This window comes from Sorex araneus, chromosome 7 (assembly GCF_027595985.1).
Source record: "Sorex araneus isolate mSorAra2 chromosome 7, mSorAra2.pri, whole genome shotgun sequence".
NCBI lineage: Eukaryota > Metazoa > Chordata > Mammalia > Eulipotyphla > Soricidae > Sorex > Sorex araneus.
Window position 1 is genome coordinate 30,197,832 of NC_073308.1, and position 21,511 is coordinate 30,219,342.

General features: G+C 38.8%; 1 protein-coding gene across 1 annotated transcript in view; it reads left to right on the forward strand.

The window, feature by feature from the left end:
- The first annotated feature begins 3,460 nt into the window (after positions 1-3,460).
- Positions 3,461-21,511, forward strand: part of LOC129406512 (complement factor H-like) — a 42,645-nt gene continuing 24,594 nt past the window's right edge. Inside the window, exons 1-3 of the mRNA XM_055144579.1 lie at positions 3,461-3,566; positions 9,175-9,363; positions 10,009-10,185. Coding sequence (XP_055000554.1) covers positions 3,509-3,566; positions 9,175-9,363; positions 10,009-10,185 — 424 coding nt within the window. The 5' untranslated portion in view covers positions 3,461-3,508. The remainder of the gene's footprint in view (positions 3,567-9,174; positions 9,364-10,008; positions 10,186-21,511) is intronic.

Here is a 21,511-nt window from a genome sequence, read left to right on the forward strand (position 1 = left end):
ACTCTTTATCTTAAACTATCTTACAAACAGCATCAGTTTGCTACATGAAATTCTGAGGCACTCTGAAAATGACTCCTCAGATACAAGCAGGGACAATGCTTACAATTCTTTGTAGCCCCAAAAAGGAAAGAGTCACCCATTTTCTCAGGAAGAGGACATAGTCCATTTTCACACTCAAAGTGCTGGTCTTTCTACTGCAATGTGTCAGCACTAGCACAGCCTGAGGCCTCCAAAAGGCCCAACTCATAGTCAAAGCAACAGAGCGGAGGTGAGGTGTTGACAAATGACAACTGAGTCATGTCTTCAAAATCCTATCTAGAGATGTCAAAGTACCCTAACTCAGAGAGGCATTTAAAATAGAAAACTGGTAACATTAGTATTCATAGAGCAGTGGCACAATTTAGTGTCATGGGAAGAGAAAGTACACAAATCCTAAACAACCTTTTGCTACACTCTGATGACCCTAGGAATTGGGAATCCTTCCTATCTTTACTACTAATAACTTGTGGCTTCTTTACTACTTTAAATCTTGAGTCTTGTAGCCAATTTCTGGTGAGCCTGGAAAAATCCAGAATAGCTAGACACTGGCTTCTTTGCACAGACTTACAGATCTTTGTCGACAACAATATTTGCCTTGAACTTTAAACTGCTTTTCTTCACCTGATGATACATGAATATTTCAAAACTGCCTCCCGGGGTGCTGCATGGAATTTGACACCCTGTTGTGCTCAGTGTAGGTCAGGAATCACGAATCACGAAATCCCGTTAATCACCGATTTCTCAGGCGGGCCCTGTAACATCTCATTTCATCCTTTCCCTGAGATCTTAGAAGTCCATCTACTCTTGGCCCTCCTAAGGATGTTCCACTGGGGGCTCTTCAGGGTCAGAGGAATAAGATCCAGTTTGTTACTGGATTTTGCATATGAATACACCATGGGAAGCTTGCAAGGCTGTCCAATGTGGGCAGGAAACTCTCAGAAGATTGCCAGTTTCTCCCAGAGGGAAAAGTAGGCTACAAGATATCGCTTCTGAGAGCTTGCTTTTAAATCTCTCTCTTGATGTTGAACAGTTGTTGGAATTACACACACCTGGGTTCCTCTGCCGGTACCTCATGCATGAGGCCTGTCCGAACGTGTAGATCAGGGCCTCCAGCATGGCTGTAGCTAGGTTCCGGTGGTCTTCGGCCGACAGGAGCTCTGCTCAGGGTGGGGAGGGAAGCTGGAGCTTCAACGGCCATCACCTAGAGATAGATTTAAAAGCAAGCTCTCAGAAGAGAGTGACACAGAGTCTCTTGCCCGCACACCTGGCTGTCTTCCCCGGGGTTCCTCAGAGGAGATGGGCTCCAGCTTCCCTCCCCATCCCGAGCTCAGTGTAGGTAGAAGGGAAAATCAACAGGTTAAATGGGGATTCCCCATTGGCTCACCAGTGGTTTCTTTTCTCAGGGACAGATGTAGATCAATTAGCCACTGATATCTGTTAGGTGACCCACTTGCTTTCTGTTTGAACTCTGTCATCCTAATATCATGGGTAGTCAGGATGTTTTTAGTTCAATATACTAATTCTGTGGATGTACCTGATTAAGTCATCCTCTCTAACATTGGACAATATTCTTATTTCTGTTTTCTCACTGAAACAGCCTAATTTTATCATGTGTTTGTGTGTGTTGCAGTTTTATGGGTTCTATTAATACAGGTGTCTAGAGACTTATTATTTGGTTTTTCCCCTGTGTGGGTTGGAATTGGTAGCCATGATTCTGATGGCCAGCTGGGCTGCTCTCTCCACAATTTCCTCGGGATTCTTAGATGAGACTGTGGAAGCAATTTCAGCACTAGGAGATGCCCATGTGGATCAGGAACTTCCAGAAGTACTGGGCAGCATGGGCTTGATTTACTTGTTACCCTCACAATCATATTAGAGCTTCAAGATTATACTTGAATAGATGTGGCTCACTGCCGGCAGTTTCTACCTTTGTCGCCTACACACCAACATCTAACTACGATAAAGAAGTTGAGAAGTTCTACATGGTGCTAGAGAAGTTCTATAAAGAAGTTATATAAAGACATGATTCTACAAGATCATTGTCAGTGATTTTAATGCCAAGATAGGTCTGAGAAGGTCTCCTGAATAACTGAACATTGGGTCCCATGGCCTAGAATGGAACGAACAGGGAGAGAGACTGTCTGAGTTCATCATGTTGACCAAGACCATCCATGGTAACTCACAGTCCCAGAGGGCGAATCTAAACACTGGACATTTGAGTCTCCCGGTGGACAGTTCCACAACGAAATTCACCACATGATATTCAATCGAAGGTTTTGCCTGACCGATATCGATGTTGTCCCAAAATTCCAAACAGGATCGGACCACCGTTTCCACCATGAAAAATTCTACTTCACAGAGAGGGGAGAAAGGTCTGCAAAGTTTAACTTTAAAAAGAGAACTCCCAGAATTACTACCAACTGGGAGCTCTTTGGCACTATTGCAGCAACGTGCGAAGATGCCGTCACTGACAACATCAATGAGGATTATGATCGACTGCTTCAGCACTTCCATGACTGCTCAAAGAATGCCAAGAGTGAGAAAACTACAAACAGACACCTGTCTTAGGAAACTCTTGAGCTCATTCGCCAATGTGGTTTGGCATGAGCCTCAGGCAACCATAAGCTACTGTCCGAGCTCACAAAGCTGTGCAGAGATGTGATAAAGGAAGACCTCAAAGAGAGAAGAGCAGCAGTGATGGCCAGTGCAGTAGAAGCCTGGAAATGTATTTGCAACTCTCACCTGTCCTTCGCCAACTACAAGACCAAGATGACTGCCCTCTGACCCATACAATATAAGACTATAAATTGTTGAACAGTTGAACAAACAATAAACTATTGGAAATTGATGACAGAACTAGATTATTTTAGAAAATGCAGGCGAATTTCAGAAAGAGAAGAGCTATACAGAAAGTGCTGGCATTTAGTTTTTAAGAAGGACATTTTGAATTAAAAGAAAAATCACAGAAATAATAAATAAAGTTTATTTATTATAATAATGTTGGTCAAGTAGGGTTTAAATATATGGTTGATTTTCATAGGTGGCTAAGGAACTAAGCAGTTAAAGGCAAATGAAATATATGAAAAAATATAGTGCCATGAACTCAAAACCTTTCATGGATGATTCACTTGGCTAAGAAGGTATTCATCTATTTTAAAAAACGTATAATTTAAAATTATTTTCTATGACTTTTGAAAATAATCTCTGAAGCAAGTTCTTTCTCTCATGCAAGTTGTCAAAAAATGAAGTATTGGGAAACTACATAGGAATAGAGTTCATGCAAATTTCTTTGAACTTTGATATTTACTAAGTGGCCTGAGCTTTCTGGGTTCCTGGAACTGCACGTAAAATGAGAGTTGAGCTTGCACTTACCTCTAGTGAAGCGACAAACCTCTGACCTCAAACCTCGTCAAAGCTCAAGGAGCACAACTTGTCTGCTCAGACTCATGGGCTCTTGGGAACAGCTGAAATGTGGATTCTGATCAGTGTCATCCTCATCGGGTGGGGATCCTGTGCTCACGGGCAAGGTCAGTTCAACTATATATCTGGACACTTAGCTTCACTGTAACCTTGTGTCTTATCTAATTCCATGTCTATATTTTTTAAGATGCAAGCAGCGAGGAATATCTCTTCTTTGAGATTATCGTTGCTCTCATGCCATACAAGTGTTAGACAGTGATGGTGTCATGAACTATAGCCAAGTTCCGGACAGAAAACTTGGATGGGGAGTGAGACTTCAGCACCAGATGGTCAAGTGGGGAAGGAAACTCAAAGGACTGGGGTACAATTTCCTGTGTGCGAGAGCCAATAAGCTCTCAGGCCACAGCAAATCCCACTTCAAGGCAAGCCTTGAAGCTTACCTTACCCAGGCCTTTTGGTCCTTAACTTTTACTCTCAAAAAAGAATCTCAGGAAGAGAGGAGCTATGAAGTAAAAGCAGGTTTCATTTAGATGCTTTGAGAAAGGGGAGGGAATGAGAAAAGAGTAGTGCACTCAGGCAAAAAATGTTGGGCTTCTCCAAAGACAACTTGCTTTTATATCAATATTCTTCAGAATATTTCTTCAAGAATTCTTGGCTGAAGTGTGGCAACTTTCTGAAATCCTCCAGGCAGCACCCAAAAATATGAATTTTACTTGAAGTTAGAATAAATCATATTTATTAAATTTTAGCCTAAAGAGAGATATTTCAACTTTCCATGGCCTGCAGTTTTCTATGGATATGAGAGCTAAGCAGCTATTGGTAAAGAGGAAGAGCTTTGAAGATTTTGGTGTTCTTCCTTTGTGTCCTTATAGCAGTGTTTCCCCCGGCTGAAGTTTTTCCTCTCTGTAAAGGATCAAGCCTATTTGGGGTTTGCAATGGTGCAGGGGGGTAGGTCTGATCTGTCTTGAATTTCTGTGTGCACAAGGTGAGATTTTTGTAGTCTTGGGTCTTGGTTTTTTACTTTCCCTTAATTTATTTCATGGGGTTAGGAGGATGTGGAGGTCTGGGCTGGGTGCTTCCCTGAATGCCTGCATGCTTACCCCAATGTATAAAGAAAATACAATATGCATTTGCCAAAATGAAACAGATGATCAATCCAGTTAATCTACAATAGGATATATTTATCATCCAAAGCAGTTTTTTGTAATCAAAGCAAAGAATGTTCACTAAACAAGGACAGCCCACAGAAATCACCTGTATCACTTGTTCTCCTGTTTTTCATCGATTATTCGATCGGGCGCCAGTAACATCTCCATTTGTCCTTGTCGCATGCAAGTGTAGCCCAATGGCGTCTGCTTGCTCCAAGACCACAAACAACCTCAAACCTAATTGTGATGGTGAAAGAGAAGAAAAGATTCAAGAGACCAGGAGAGGAATGGGGACATCAGATCCAAAAGAATGTTGAAAATCTGAGTGATACAGCAGGAAATACCTGAGGTTGTATTTATTTTTAGCAGATACGAACAAAAAATTCCACCCACTACATTATATTTATTATATACTTGATTATTTCAATGCATACTAATTTCTACTGTTCACATATCTTTTTTTTTCTCTTCAAAAGTAACATGTACTCCTCTTTATATTCAAAATGGAATCATTAGACCTAAAAAATCCACATATAGAGGTGAAGATTTAGTCACATACGAGTGCATAAATAACTTTTACCCTATAATTCGGGGAACAACAATAAAATGCACAGTGGCAGGATGGGTACCAAGTCCAAGATGTTCTTGTAAGTTCCACTTTTTATTTACCACTTAGTTATGAAATCACTTCCTCTTAAGCACAAAAACATGTAGATGGGGCTGGAAGTAAGTGTATTTGTCCAGCAGGTAAGTGTATTCGTCCTGCACACTGCTGAACCAGGCATGCTTCCTGGCACTGAAGATCGTCTCCTGAACCCTCACAGGAGAAATCCCTGAGCACAGGGTCATGAGCAAGCTTTGAGCACTGCAAGATGTGGCACAGCAATAACAACAAAAAACCAAAAACCTAAGGAACAAAAGTTAATATGGGCACAATAAATATTTCCCTAACTGCTCTTTATTAGAAAATAGAGGTTTTAGAAGAATTCTTTGAATTTCAAGACAGCCAGTTCTAAGGAGGATCAAGAGCACATCTTAATATTAGAGAAGTTTTGGTAGAGCCGAGCCATAGTGGAGTAGTCAGGGCGTTTGCTGTGCATGCAGCTGACCAAGGCAGGATTTCTAGCGTCCCATATGGTGGTCCCCGGAGTACCACCAGGAATAATTCCTGAGTGCAGAGCCAGGAGGAAACCCTGAGCACTTCCAGGTGCAACCCCAAACCAAAGAACAAAAAAGTTCAAAGTACAAAACTCTTAAAATTGCTATCCAATATTAGGACTGGATATATCTATTTCTCTAATATAATGTAATTACATTAGAACACAAACATACAAGAAAGATGCTGGGTAATCATAGTGCTATTTAACATTTATGCATTGGCTACTTATTCTGGGTTTGAATTTTCCACCAAACTATTGACTCAAAAGAACAATTATGTTCCCTCAGCCTTTCTGTGACTTGAGAGTTTGGAAGTGACTTACCAGGCTATTTCTGAGTCACAGTCTCTTGGGTCGCAGACAGGTTGTGGTCTAGGCTGCAATTAGGAAATAGCTTGGCTAGGCAAGAGCACCAGCTTCTAGGATGACATTCTCACATGGTTTGGGCAGGAAATATCCACAGCTAACTACATGGCAGGGCCATAGGTTGCTGGAAGGACAGCTGATGTTCTCTAGGGTTAGTGGTCTGCAATAGGAGAGGAAATTTCCATGCCAAATCTGGGACAAATGAGTCCAGAACAAATGCTGACAAATACTGACACTACAACTGCATAACTGCCTTTTGCTTATCCGATTTTGGGTTTTGCAGGCAGGACTTGAAGGTTACTCCAGGTTTACTGTTTGAGGGATGCCCTCGATGATCAGGGCTACCATGAAGCACCAGAGAATGAACCCAGGCCTCCAGCATGCAGAGCATGTGTTCCAGTTTCTTGAACTGTCCCTTGGGCCCCAAGACATATAATTTCTTAAGAAGTGAGTCACTCAGACCACCACCAATACAGAGAAGTGCAGGTAGTTCTTCACTTTGTCAAGGGATGAGAGTGGAAGATGGAGAATTCCCTAAAATCATGCCTTGTGATATTCCTAAAACTATCATTGATATATTTCATTCAGTATTTCATTTCAGGTGATAGAAATTCATTTCTACATGTGCAATTATATTTCTTTTCTTTATATTTCACAGCTTATTGAGAAGTGGTACCATAATTAAATTGGATCTCCCATGAAGAGAATGTAGTAATGCAGTTATTAAGTGAAAGACAAAATGTTAACTAACTCAGCATAAGTTCAAGATAAGTTTACAAAGCATGAATTTGAAGAAAATATTATCAGTAGGAGATAATGTGTGTAATAATTATCAGGGAGTTATTTCATTTTTTATGTTTGGTTTATGAAATGGTACAGCACCACACTGTATCTCAATATCAACAGGATTCTTCACAAGAGAGTTGTGAAATTCTTGTGGACAGCATAGGGAGACTGCCAGGTCAGTAGTTTATTAGAAAGTTCCCAACTCATTAAATACATATGTCAGATACTTAAAAGATATTTGGTAAGTTGTTTTTTGATAAGTTCTCTGGCCTACTCTATTATTTATTTTCTCCAGTAATTTAATGGGATAGAGGAAATGCAATAAAAAATCACAGTTCAGTGTATAAGAATAACAATAAATATAATGACATTCCTCATTTGAAAATAAGAAATTAAAAATTTCCGGTTCTCCAACGGAAATATTAAAAAAAATTCTCATTATCTTAGATACCTGAAAGCTAAAAATTATGATGTGAGGCCAGTGAAGGTACAGGAGTTGCATGCATGCTGCCAACATTACTTAACTCCCAGCACTAAATATGGTTCCTAGGGCACTACCAGGAATGTTCTCTGAGCTCAGAGCAAAAAATAAGTCCTGAGGATTGATAGGTGTGACCTATAATTCTCTATGCATTACCCTCTCAAAATAGATCACCCAATGAACAAAGCAAGAATAATATTTCTATAAATTAATAAATTAATTGTTTCATTCATTGATTTGATTATGGATAGATATCTTCTTTCCTTTTCTATCTTTCCTTTCCTTTCCTTTCCTGTCTTTTTTAAAAAATATTTATTTATTTATTTATTTTATATATTAGTTTATTTTTAATTAGAGAGTCATCGTGAGGGTACAGTTACAGATCCATACATCTTTGTGCTCATGTTTCCCCCATACAAAGTTCGATAACCCATCCCTTCACCAGTGCCCATTCTCCACCACCAGTAAACCCAACATCCCTCCCCCCTCCCCAGTCCCGTCTCCCCCCACCCCACCCTGCCACTATGGTAGGGAATTCCCTTTTGTTCTCTCTCTCTGATTAGGTGTTGTGGTTTGCAATAAAGGTGTTGAGTGGCCATTGTGTTCAGTCTCTAGTCTGTATTCGGCCCGCATCACCCTTCCCCCACATGACCTCCAACCACATTTTACTTGGTGATCCCTTCCCTGAGTTACCCAGAATGCGAGACCATCCTCCAAGCCATGGAAACAATCTCCTGGTACTTATTTCTACTATTCTTGGGCGTTAGTCTTATAGTCTATTATTCTATATTCCACAGATGAGTGCAATCTTTCTATGTCTGTCTCTCTCTTTCTGACTCATTTCACTTAGCATGATACTTTCCATGTTGGTCCACTTATATGCAAACGTCATGACCTCATTTTTTCTAACAGCTGCATAGTATTCCATTGTCTAGATGTACCAGAGTTTCTTCAACCAGTCATCTGTTCTATCCTTTCCTGTCTTTTTTGAACCAATCCTGATGATACTCTAGGGTTATTCCTAACTCAAGAATCAATCCTTGTGAATTGTGGGAATCATATGGAATGTTGAGATGAAAACTGGGTTGGTCATTTGCATGGCAAGCACCTAATATGATATACTCTCTTTCAGCCCCAGAAATACTACTCAGGGCAATATGTTCAACCAAACATTCTGCTTCTCTACATTTAATGTTTTTTCTAAAAATTAAAAGAAATAGCGAATAGATATTAGTTTGTACAGCAAATAAACCCTTCTATCTGCCTACATTGCTTTGTATTAGAGTAAAAGACATACCAATGATTTCTAATGATGACAAAAAACATAAAAATGAAATTGTGAATGATAAAATAAATATTGTTATCACACAAGCAGAATGGGACTAGGCTTAAAGAGAGTTCATTAAATATATGTGAGCAATTTTTATCTTGGAGAGTCTAAAAAAAGTTTATGCATTACATGTCTCATAAGATACACATATACACATATGTTTGAACAGGTATGTGTGTGTGTGTGTAACCTTGGGGATCAAACAGAGACCCTTAAAAGGCAAGACACAAGATTTATGACTGAAGCTCATTCTAATCCCAAAAATATACCTTTATTAGGAAGGACCTCACGCTCACATACCTCTATCAATTAAATGTTATAACTTTTCTTGTCCTTGAAAGCCAGGAAATAAGTGTAAACATACAGAATATACTTTATGCATAATAAGATTTATAATTGATTCCTTTAAAGCTCTGACTATAATTACACTTCTTTTTACATTACAAGTCAAACCTTGTGAATTTCCAAACATAACACATGGATTCCTAGATGACAGATACAATCCAGAGTTTCCAGCAACTGTAGGAAAAGGGTACTACTATAGCTGTTATGAAAATTTTGTGACACAATCGAGACGCACCTGGGAATACATCAAGTGCACACAAACAGGATGGAAGCCAGAAGCGTCTTGCCAGAGTGAGTAAATGTTGTTTTGACTGTGTTTGTCACAATAAGACAAAGAGATGACATTTGGTGGGGATGGGAGTGGAGAATTTTTCCCCAGCAGTCTTCGGGGCTACCAGGCTATAGAAGGTTATGCAGGATGGGGCATGCAACCCAGAACCTAGTACATGCCAGGCCTGCATTCCAGCTCTTTCAACCTTTTCCCCACATCCCAGTGTTGAACAGCAAAGTAGGTCTTTGTACCAGGATTGTTTTTGTGGAAAATTATCTAGAAATATCAATAGAAAATTTATGAGTGTAACATATACATATTTTAACTACAAAAAGAAAAGATAAATAATAGTGAAAAATAATTTGTCTTTAAAAAAATTATTGTGTAGGGGCTGGAGCGGTAGCACAGCGGGTAGTGCATTTGCCTTGCATGCGGCCAACCCGGGTTCAATTCCCAGCATCCCATATGGTCCACTGAACACCGCCAGGAGTAATTCCTGAGGGCAAAGCCAGGAATAACCCCTGTGCATCACCAGGTGTGACTCAAAAAGCAAAAAAAAAATTATTGTATTGTAAGAAGCATTAGATAATCCCTACACTTAGCATCCTCAGCTGACACCGATGTGAAATTACTAAACTTTTATTTTTCATTTTAATAATTATTAGGAAAATGCATCTTCAGTCATTTGAAAAATGGAAAGGGGGTATGGATATCAAAAATATATTACCAAGGTGAATCGATGATACCTGAGTGCAATCCTGGCTTTAGTCTTCCAAATGGGCACACAGTCATGAAATGTACAGAGAATGGCTGGTCTCCTCCTCCCATATGCGAGCAAATCAGTAAGTAAAGGGGTCTTCACCACCAGTTTGATTTGTTTTTATGTTTTTAAATTAATTTGTATCAATTGCATATAGTTCATATATGTAACTGATACTTTCCTATTTTTCTGCTTATAAAACTTCCTTGGGCTGGAGCAATAACACAGCGGGTAGGGCTTTTGCCTTGCATGCAGCCAACCCAAGTTCGATTCCTCCGCCCCTCTTGGAGAGTCCAGCAAGCTACCGAGAGTATTTCTCCCACAAGGTAGAGGCTGGCAAGCTACCCATGGCATATTCGATATGCCAAAAACAGTAACAAGTCTTACAATGGAGATGTTACTGTTGTCCACTTGAGCAAATCAAAGAGCAATGGGATGACATTGATACAGTGATGGAACTTTCTTTAAAATTATGTTTCATTTTTAAACTTATGTTTTATTTTTCTGCTTATATACTTTTCTTATTTTAAATTTGTGTTTTCTGTGTATGAATGGATAGCACACATATTTCTTGATAAGTATCTGTCAAGAATGCAGAAAAATAGAAAAAAACGTTGAAATCTGTAGGAAAGACTCAGATAAGCAAGACGGCAGGATAGGAGTGACTTCTGCAAATGACCCGCTTGCTGACATTCACCCTGATGACTATCATTGTGGGATTCTGAGACTCTAGCAGAAATATTTTCACATAGTTGCTGAAATCTGATTATGGCATTCAAAAAAGAGGTTCAAACGCCACTAATGGATCCTACTAACCAGTTTTCTGACCTTCTGGAAACCCCACTTCCTAGACTGATGGAAACCCTTGCCTGTTGATTCTTTTCACTCATGGACCCACCTACTTCCCTGCACACCTGACTCACACCCAATTCTCGTGCCATGAACTGGCTCATTTTTCACTGTAAAAGCCAAGCATTTGTAGATGTCTAATATTTGCACCCAAAGTGCCAACTGTCAGTCCTCTGGAAAGGAAGACGACAGCATTCAGCATTGCTATTGAGAAAGCAAAGAGGATGCCATCTATAGCTGGGTTGGTTCTACAAGTGTGAGGGAAGACTTTCTTTTTTTTCTATTTCTCTTTTTCTTTTTTTTTTTTTTTTGAATCACACCCGGCAATGCATCGGGGTTACTCCTGGCTCTGCACTCAGGAATTACTCCTGGTGGTGCCCAGGGGACCATATGGGATGCTGGGAATCGAACCCGGGTCGGCCGCGTGCAAGGCAAACACCCTACCTGCTGTGCTAATGCTCAAGCCCCTTTCTTTTTTAAAAAAAATTTATTCATTTTTATTGAATCACCATGTGCAAAGTTATAAAGCTTTCAGTCTTAAATCTCAGTTACACAATGCTCAAACACCCATCTCTTCACCAGTGCACATATTCCACCACCAAGAACCACAATAACCCACCCCACCTAACCCCCCAAGCCCCCCACACCGAAAGACTTCCTTTCATGCAACTTCTCCCAACAGGGAAAAAAACATGTAGAGTAGGAGGATTCATAAATGGAGGCTCATAGGAAGTCTTAGAAATCCTTGTATGGCTTGGAGAATTTATTTCTCTCTCAAAGACTGTAAGTAAATTCTTTATAAGAAAACATGAAATTGATTCCAAGGTACTTGATTTTCATAGGTATTATTATGAAAGTGATTGTTTTTAATATCTCTTTCTTCTCTTTCATAACTTATGAAATTATGCAGTATATTATGCAGCTGTTAGGAAAGACGAAGTCATGAAATTTGCTTATAAGTGTATGGTCATGGATAGTATGATGCTTAGTAGAATGAGTCAGAAAGAGAGGGACAGACATAGAATGATTGCACACATTTATGGAATATAAAATAACATAACATTAGACTGACACCCAAGGACAGTAGACACAAGGACCAGGAATATTGGGGAGAAGGCAAGCTGGAATAGAGAAGGGATCACTAAGTCAGTGAGGGTTGAAGGGATCATTTGGGATGGGAGATATGTGCTGAAAGTAGATAAAGGACAAAACGTGATAGCCTCTCAGTATCTATATTGTATACCATAAAGCCCCAAATTAGAGAGAGTATGGGGGAAATTGTCAGCCACAGAGGCAGGGACAGTTTGGAAAAAGGGGGAAGGGTATACAGGGGACATTGATGGTGAAGTATGTGCACTGTTGGAAGGATGGGTGCTTGATCATTGTATGACTGAAACATGAAAGCTTTGGAATCGTATCTCACAGTGATTCAATTAAAAAAATTGAAAAAACACCCATGAAATCATACAGTTTGTTTTTATGTGGATAGATCTTTAGTATTTTGCTCATTGAACTTAGTCAAGGGAGAAGGGAAGAGAGAATGATCTCTCTCATCTGTAGGACATAAACAAATATAGTAGGGAAGTAACACATGTATTCTCTAAGCTTTTTAAAAAATATTTCGCATGTGAAAGAATTTATTCTTGAAGACTATATGCATGAAATTCAGCTATGAATTACATTTTTAACTCATGCCTTAATTCTTCTTTTAAAATAAAAGAATTCCCACTGTATTAGTCCTCCTGCTGACTTATTTCAATCAACACAGTTTCATCACAGAATGCTCTATCTCAGGGCTGGAGCAATAGCACAGCAGGTAGGGAATTTTCCTTGCACACGGCCAACCCACATTCAATTCCCAGCATCCATACGTTCCCCTGAGCACTGCCAAAGGTAATTCCTGAGTGCAGAGTCAGGAGTAACCCCTGTGCATTGCGGGGTGTGACTCAAAAAAATTAGAATGCTCTATCTCATATGTGTGATATGAAGAATCCTTGTAGGAAACTATCAAATAGCCAAAGTCAAGAGAGAGGAAGGGCAAAAGTTGTCTTCAGTAGGAAGATTGTCACTGGGGGAGGGATGAGTAGGAAAAACTAGAGAAGGGAGCACTGGGACAATAGAAGGGGGAAAGTATAAGCAGCAGAGGCAGGCTGGGGTTGGATGGAAAACTGGGGACACTGCCACAGAATAGTGCATTGGAAAAGGGATAAAACTTCATATGTGTGAAACAAAACTGGAATTCAACAATTTTTATATTGAATATTATCAATAAAAGTTATCAATTTCAAACCACAATAAAATGTTTTATTAATAGACTGAGACCATAATATCATCTACCTCCATCCTCATTGCAGCAAACTGCAGGATGTCACCAATTCATGTAGCTGAGCAGTCTTCTGTTGTGCATATGGACTTTCGTTTCTTTATCTACTCCTCTGTTCTTAGGCATGTGGGCTGTTCCTGGAACTTGGCTAATCTGGATCTCCCTATACTAAACACAAAAGTACAATGTCTTTTCTCGCAATAGTGTTTTCTAAACCTTCGGATATATGCAAGAAGTGGAATTGCCGGTTGTGATTATTTTCCAAAAAGGCTGAACCAAGAATCTTTCTCATGAGCAGTTCCTTTTCTATACATTCTTGTTAGCACTGGTATATTCCCATTTTTTGGACAGGTCCTAGTCTTACTGGTGGGAAGTCATATTTTGACTTGTATTTCCCTGATAAAGAAAATATACGTAAAGGAGAGTTTCTCATCTTCTTTTTCCTGAAACATCTTTGGCTATTCTGGGAAAATTATCACTTCATCTAACCTATTACTCTATATCATTAAAAATGCCCTAAAAAAAGAGTGCAGGGGCTGAAGAGATAGCACAGCGGGTAGGGCGTTTGCCTTGCACGCGGCCGACCCGGGTTCAAATCCCAGCATCCCATATGGTCCCCTGAGCACGTCCAGGGGTATTTCCTGAGTGCAGAGCCAGGAGTAACCCCTGTGCATCGCCAGGTGTGACCCAAAAAGCAAAAAAAAAAAAGAAAAAAAAAGAGTGCAGTCCTTTTATGTCTGTCCCTCTATTTCTGACTCATTTTGCTTATCATGATACTCTCCATGTCTATCCTTTTATAAGCAAATTTCATGACTTCATCTCTCCTAACAGCTGCATAGTATTCCATTGTATGATGTACCAACGTTTAGAACCAGTCATCTGTTCTAGAGCACTCGGGTTGTTTCCAGATTTTGGCTATTGTGAACAGTGCTGCAATGAAAATTTAGGTACAGATGTCATTTCTACTGTAGTTTTTTGCATTCTTGGGATATATTCCCAATAGTGGTATTGTGGGGTAATATGGAAGTTCAATTTCTAGTTTTTGAAGTATAGAATAATAGTTACATGAGACTGACACCCAAGGACAGTAGATACAAGGGCCAGGAGGATTGCCCTATAGCTGAAAGACTGCTTCAAGAGCAGAGGGGAGAACACAGATGGAATAGAGAGGGATCACTAAGAAAATGATGGATAGAGGAATAGTCGGGATGGGAGATGCATGACGTATAGTAGATAATGGACCAAACGTGATGAAATCTCAGTGTCTGTTTTGCAAGCTATAATGCCCAAAAGTAGAGAGAGAGTATGGGGAATATAATCTGCCATGGAGGCAGGGGGAAAGAGAGAAAGGGGTTGTATACTGGGATATTGGTGTTGGGGAATGTGCACTGGTGGAGGGATGGGTGTTTGATCATTGTGTGATTGTAACCCAAACGTGAAAGCTTGTAACTATCTCATGATGATTCAACAATTTTTTTTTAAAAAAGCCCTACAATGGGCCAGAGAGATACTACAATGAATAAGATGCTTATCTTACTTGTAATTGCCCTGGGTTCAACAACTGACTTCCAATATGGTCCTTTGAACACTGCCTGAAGTTTATACCTGAGTGCAGAGCCAGGGAGTGTCCTCTGAGCATTGCTGGGTGTGACAATCAATCAATTGAAATAATTATAAAAAGTCACATGAATATTGATAGGTATAGCACTGAATATGTAATATCACCATTTTAACTATAGTAATCCTTCAAACCATTAACAGTGTATGTGTTTCAAATTCTTTGCATTTTCTTCTATTTCAATGATTGATACTTTTTTTAAATGTTTTCCATCTCTTTTGTTTAGTGGATTTCCAGGTATTAGTTTCTTTAGGGCACAGTGTGAATGACATTGCTTTATTTTTATTTTTCTCTTTTCCACTGTTAGCATATAAAATACAATGAATTTCTGCCACTTTCCTGTATGGATATATTATTTTTAGGAGTTTTTCATAATTTTTAGGGTTTTTTTTAATAAGTATGATATTATGTTACCTACAAAAAGTGTGATTCATTTTCCTCTCTGGATTCCCTTTAATATCATTTCTTGTCCTGTTGCTGTGAAGAGACTTAGACGCTAGGTGGAATTGTGGTGAGAGTGGAAATCCATTTCCTGGGCCTGATCTTTGAAAAAAATATATTTTATACCATTGAGTATTATGTTAGCTTGAATTTGTAAATGCCTTCCAGTATATTGAGGAAAATTTCTCTCCCCATTTTGTTCTGGGTTTTTATCATAAATGGGTATTTTATTCTAAAAGGAATAAAGATTTAAGTCATAGATGCAGAGAAACATTCGACAAAATCCACATTTCCTTGCTCGTATTGGTGTGATATACTGTATTGATTTGCATGTACTTAACCAAACCTGTGTCCCTCATGTCAGTCCGACTTGATCATGGTTTATTATTCCTTTAATGCTTTGTGGGCTGGGGTTTGGTTCATCTTGATTTTGTTGAGGATCTTCCCATCTATGTTCATCATGGATGTTGTTCTTTAAGTTTCTTAATTATACTGCTTCTGTCTGTTTTTGATATCAGGATAACAGTGGCCTCAGAGGCTGAGCTGGAGAGACAGTACAGAAGGTAAGGCATTCTGCATGTGGCCAAACCAGGTTCAGTCTCAGGAATCCATATGGTTCCCTGACTAATGCCAAGAGAAATTCCTGAGGGCAGATCTAGGAATAAATTCTGAGCATGTAGGGATGTGGGATCCAGACACAAAACAAAACAAAAAGTGTCCAGATAATTCCAGTTTCATTAACCTTCTAAAAGAAATTTTTTTAAAATTGTCATTTTATTTATTTATTTACTTATTTGCTTTTTGGGTCACACCTGGCAATGCACAGGGGCTACTCCTGGCTCTGCTCTCAAGAATTACTCCTGTCGGTGCTCAGGGGATCATATTGGGTGTTGGGAATCGAACCCGTGTCAGCCGCGTGCAAGGCAAATGCCCTACCCTCTGCGCTATCACTCCAGCCCCCCTTCTAAAAGATATTTTAGAATAAAAAAAGGAAAATTTCTTTAATAGTTTGGAAAAATTGTCTAGTAAAACCTTTTGAATGGGGCTTTTATTTTAATATGACTTCTTTTGTTGGTTATTTTGATTTGTGTATGTTTTTGTTGGGTGGAAACTGGGCATCAAAAGTGAAGCTCAGAGACTCAGGGCTCACACAGGAAATTCATCGTCAGCTATGGTGGCAGTTTAGTGTAAAACTCTGAAGATCTGATGTTGACCAGATCCTGTGAGGCTAGAGATACTTGGGATACTCCAGAGGACTGTGGGAAAAGCTCTCTTGGGAGACCATTCAGTGCTGGCAGTTGAACTTGCATCTGGACCAAGCTAATCATGTGTCCTAATCACTGTATTATTTCCAAATCCCTTGAGGGAGACATACATTTATTATTTTTATTTCCTCACTAGTAACTAATGAGGTATGCTGATTCCTTCTGTCTTAGCCTTGAGAGATTAAAGAATTCCAAGATAAAATATTTATATCTTTTAGGTTTTCCAATTTCATGACAAATCTTTTTTTTATAGTATCTTGGATGATACTGTGAAATTTTTGTGGTATTTTTTAGAATTTCCTTTATTTCTGATATGGTGTTTTAGAATCGTCTGTCTTTTGTGTCTTTCTAAATTGAATTAGAATGACTAGTTTCACATTCTTGTTTCTTCTACTTAAAAGGCAATGCTGGTTTTGTTGTTATTCTGTAGAATTGTTTCTATTACATTGAATTTTCTTAAGGTTTTATATTTCTCCCCTTCTGCTTTGTTGAGTTTCCTTTGTTGGTCTTTTTCTAGTAATTTAAGAGGTGATGTGAGGTTATAATTTGGGCTATTTCTTGATGGATGCTTGAATTGTATGAACAAGTTGTATTGCCAACTATATATTGATTTGGAAAGCTTTCAGTAACTGGCTTTGTAATGGGGTTCTTTCCAACTTTCTTTTTTTTACTTTCTTGCAATGAATTTGCTTAATCAGTTTTCATGTTCTTTTAATTTATATAAATATAATGGTCAAATTTCTCTGTCATAACTAATTTATCCCATCTTATGAAGTTTTATTTACAATGTTTTTCTTTAATCACTTCAAAATATTTTGATACATATAATATTGAAAAACTGTTGAGTTCTGGAAAGACAAGTAGTAACTGACATGAATGTGCTCTGAATAAAATGGCATTCTGTAAGTTTGGCTTTAGAAGATCGTTGAATGAATGTGCTGATATTCATCAAATTGATTGAAAAGCATAAATTCATATGGCATTAAGCAAGAATTTAAGTCGTTTAAAAATAAAAAAATAATAAGAAAAAGAATTTCCAAGACTAACATTTTGCACTCTCAGTGTCAAAAGCTGTAATAGCTGTTGTGGAAGGGCCTAAGCAGAGATGATCAGGGTCTAAATTGAGCTGTGGCAATTGGGTTTCTTAAGAGAATCAGACTAGGGGAATATGATGCCAAGAAGAGGTCAACCTGTACCTCTGGAGCAAGTGGAAGAGCAGCCTGATGGTGTCTTTGGGCTTCCTAATACCCCAAAATTATTGCTTTGCCTTTGGCCAGACCCCAGCATATTGGGAATAAGTTTACTGGGAAATTAAAGGGCCAAAAGTTAGGTATATGGGAGTCACATCCACAAACCACCTCCAACTCAGTTGTGACAGCTAATTTATTGGCCTTATTTCAGAGACCCATAGATAAGTCTCAAAAGAGATCAAAAGCCACAGTTCATCTTGGACTGGCACATGGCTGAACAGAGTGAGGTAAATCATAGGGGGGAAAGGTTGGCCTGGTGGCTTGCCCAAGCAGAACCCTCAGCAGCCTCTTGCTTATATAATCCCAAATCATCACCATACCCCTGGCCTGATTCCACTGTCTCAGGACAGACCTCACCAAGATATAATCTGTTGAAAATTCTGGCATACAGATTTTGTGACTGAAATCTCCAGGCTACCTCAAAGTTGGGATGGGCTACTTCCCCCCACTTTCTAATACTCATGGAAGCACTGGCAGTCACCACCACAAACCAACTCCAGCATCACCCTGTAAGCTCTACCACTGACCTTGCCTCAGGAACCAAAAAATAAATCTCAAAAGAGATAAAAGGCAGAAGTTAAGCTCAGACTCACACATGTCTGAAGAGACCAGGGTAAATTGGAGGGGGTGTGGTTTCCCCTTGACCACCCAAGCAGAGTCCTGAGCTGCTGCTTGTTTCCACAATCCAAAATCGCCTCCATACCCCAAGCCTGATTCCACCACCTCAGGACAGATCTCACCAAGACACAATCTGCTGAAAATTTTGGTATGCGTGTTTTGGGACTGAAATCTCCAGGCTTTCTTAGAGTCGGGATGTGCTCCCTCCACAACCCCCCTCTGTACTTCCAGAAGCCTCAGCAATCAAATCCCCACTCCAAGCTTCCACCCAATTGAAAAGCTACTCCAGCCTTACCATTCTGATAAAAATACCAAATGCCTTCAACAAACATCATGATGTCTTAGCACCTGTCCTGAAAACTATAATGCATAAAACAAAAAGGAGAGAGAGAAGAAGAAGGAAAGTGACTCTCATAGAAGGAGGCTGGGGGCATGGGGTGGGGGCTTGGGAAATGGTTCTGGGGAACGGGAGGACATTGGTGGTGGGAAAGGTACACTGGTGGAGGGATGGGTGCTAGATCTTTGTATGACTAAAACAACCAATTATGAACACATTTGTAATGGTCTATCTCAGATATCCAATATTTTTTTAAAAAAAACATAGAGTTCATATCCAATTCAATCAGCTGAATCAATAACTGAATAAATAGCACTACTCCGACATTAAAGAGCGAGTGAGCGAGAGAGAGAGAGAGAGAGAGAGAGAGAGAGAGAGAGAGAGAGAGAGAGCCAAACTAGGCAGTATTTAAAATAAGACAGTACAGACCTCAATATATGAAGAGCTCTGGGATATAATACGATCCTTATAACAGAAGGGTTCCATGCTTCTTAGACAAGCAAATCTCTCATGATTCCAGATTAGAAAATGGAGTGTTTTTATATTGCTTTGCTTCAACGTTGTTTCTTTAAGTTTCCCAACCGGGGGTCCCCAACCAGCAGCAGTTCAATGCAAAGACTAGAGTGTTCATTGGTTCTCTGGCCCTGCAGTGCATGGGATACCTGCCCACCTCAGCAGGGTTCAGAGCCCTTCAGCTCTGCACACAGGATGCCCTCAGTACCACGAGGCATGGAGCTGGGACCAGCCATAGACAAAACATGTACCTTAGCACCTGTACTGTTCCTCCAGACCTCAATAAATTTTTCATAATATATGCTGATAAAATCTCTTGAGAAACTCAATTTATTTTCTCTGCCAAAAGAACTGGCATATTAAAATCTTTTCTTTAAAATTTTATTTCATATGATTATATATTATTTAACTTGTTATGAAAATGATTATTTAATGCATATTTGTCTTTTCTTCATGCTTTCTCCTTTTTAGAAACATGTTCACATTCAGACATAGAAATTCAGAATGGTTTTTTTTCTGAAGCTACTACTCAATATCCCATAAATAAACAAGCACAATACAAGTGCAAACCAGGCTTTGCAACAGCAAATGGTGAAACTTCAGGAACAATTACTTGTCAGCTAACTGGATGGTCAGCTCAACCTAAATGCTTTAGTAAGTAATTGTTAGCATTCATGATCTTAGTCATCATTACACAAAGGATTACTGTAAATAATGTCTCAAAAGTTGGGGTGAAGTACTAATGTACTTTCATATTTCAGAAAATATAAGTATTGGTTCTCTGAGCCCTCCAGAGTAATTCGAACATAGAGCCAATATTGATGCCTGAACTATACTGAGTGTCATCCAAAACCCAAAGAAAATAAAAAATTAAGTATTAAAAATAAATAACTTTCTTTTTAAACATAGAAAAATTTGGGGCATTTAAGATAAATGTTCTGTAAGGGAAAATATCAGGATACCTTTCAGTTCAAGTAATTTTCACTTTGAAACACAGCATATGGGCTAGAGAGATAGTATAGCAGGTCACCTTGCATGCAGCACATCTGAGTTTTATCTCTGGCTTCCCAAATGGACCTCAAAGAATCAAGAGCCGTAATTTCTGAGTGCAGAGGCAGGAGCAACCCCTGAGCATCTCCATGTGTGAGCCAAATGCCAGTAGAATAAAGTACAATGTAATTGAGAACTCATTCAAAAGGTAAAAAAGCTTCTGTGTATTTTTATTTGAGTTCCATGTGCCTTACTCAGTGTCACAATCTCTATTCCAAAATTGGAAATTATTTTTTGAAATGAAAATATTAGGAGCTGGAGCTATAGTACAGCCAATAGGATGTTTGCCTTGCAAGCCGCCCACCTGGGTTCCACCCCCAGCATCCCATATGGTCTCCCAAGAACTGCCAGGAATAATTTTTGAATGCAGAGCCAGGAGTAACCCCTGTGCATCGCCGGATGGGATGCAAAAAGCAAAATAAATATATGCATATATACATATATGATTACATGGTGAATAATTTTTCAGTATTTAACCTGAATGATTTGTTGCTTATTTTTCATTTTTATTCTATGTACGTCAGCCAAAGAAAAAAAAAGAAAATATTGCCCTCAAGTCAAAGTCATTTTGCACTAAGTGATATTCGATTCAAGATTGTAACACACTTATTATGGGAGACAAATATCTTTAATATTTATTTTATTAGCCTTGACGCTACTTTTGTAAATTTCAACCTACCTGGGTATTTAACAAATTTTCATATTTGAAATAAATTGGTAAATCTTTATAAGCTTTATCAACATTACTTTAGTATAACTTTCTTGAAAATGAAATTTTCTTGTCATTTTACTTTTTTCACACTAATTCTAAAACAATAGAACTATGTATGCATTCAAATTAATAGCCATAAAAACCACTAGTAAAATATTTAAGAAAACAAAATTGTGTGTGCATTTTACAATTGCATATATTGAAAAATAAGAGATTTGTGGAATATTTTAAAATTTAATTTCCTCATTAAAATTAATCCTTTTATTTAATAAATATTTTTTTCACTGTTATATATATTAGAACTTCTAATATTGTTGGTACAGTACTACACAAAATGAATTATAGTTAGTGAAAAATTGCACAAATCTGAGCTAGAGAGATAGTGTAATAGGTAGTGTGCTTTTCTTACAAATGGCCAACCTGGGTTCAATC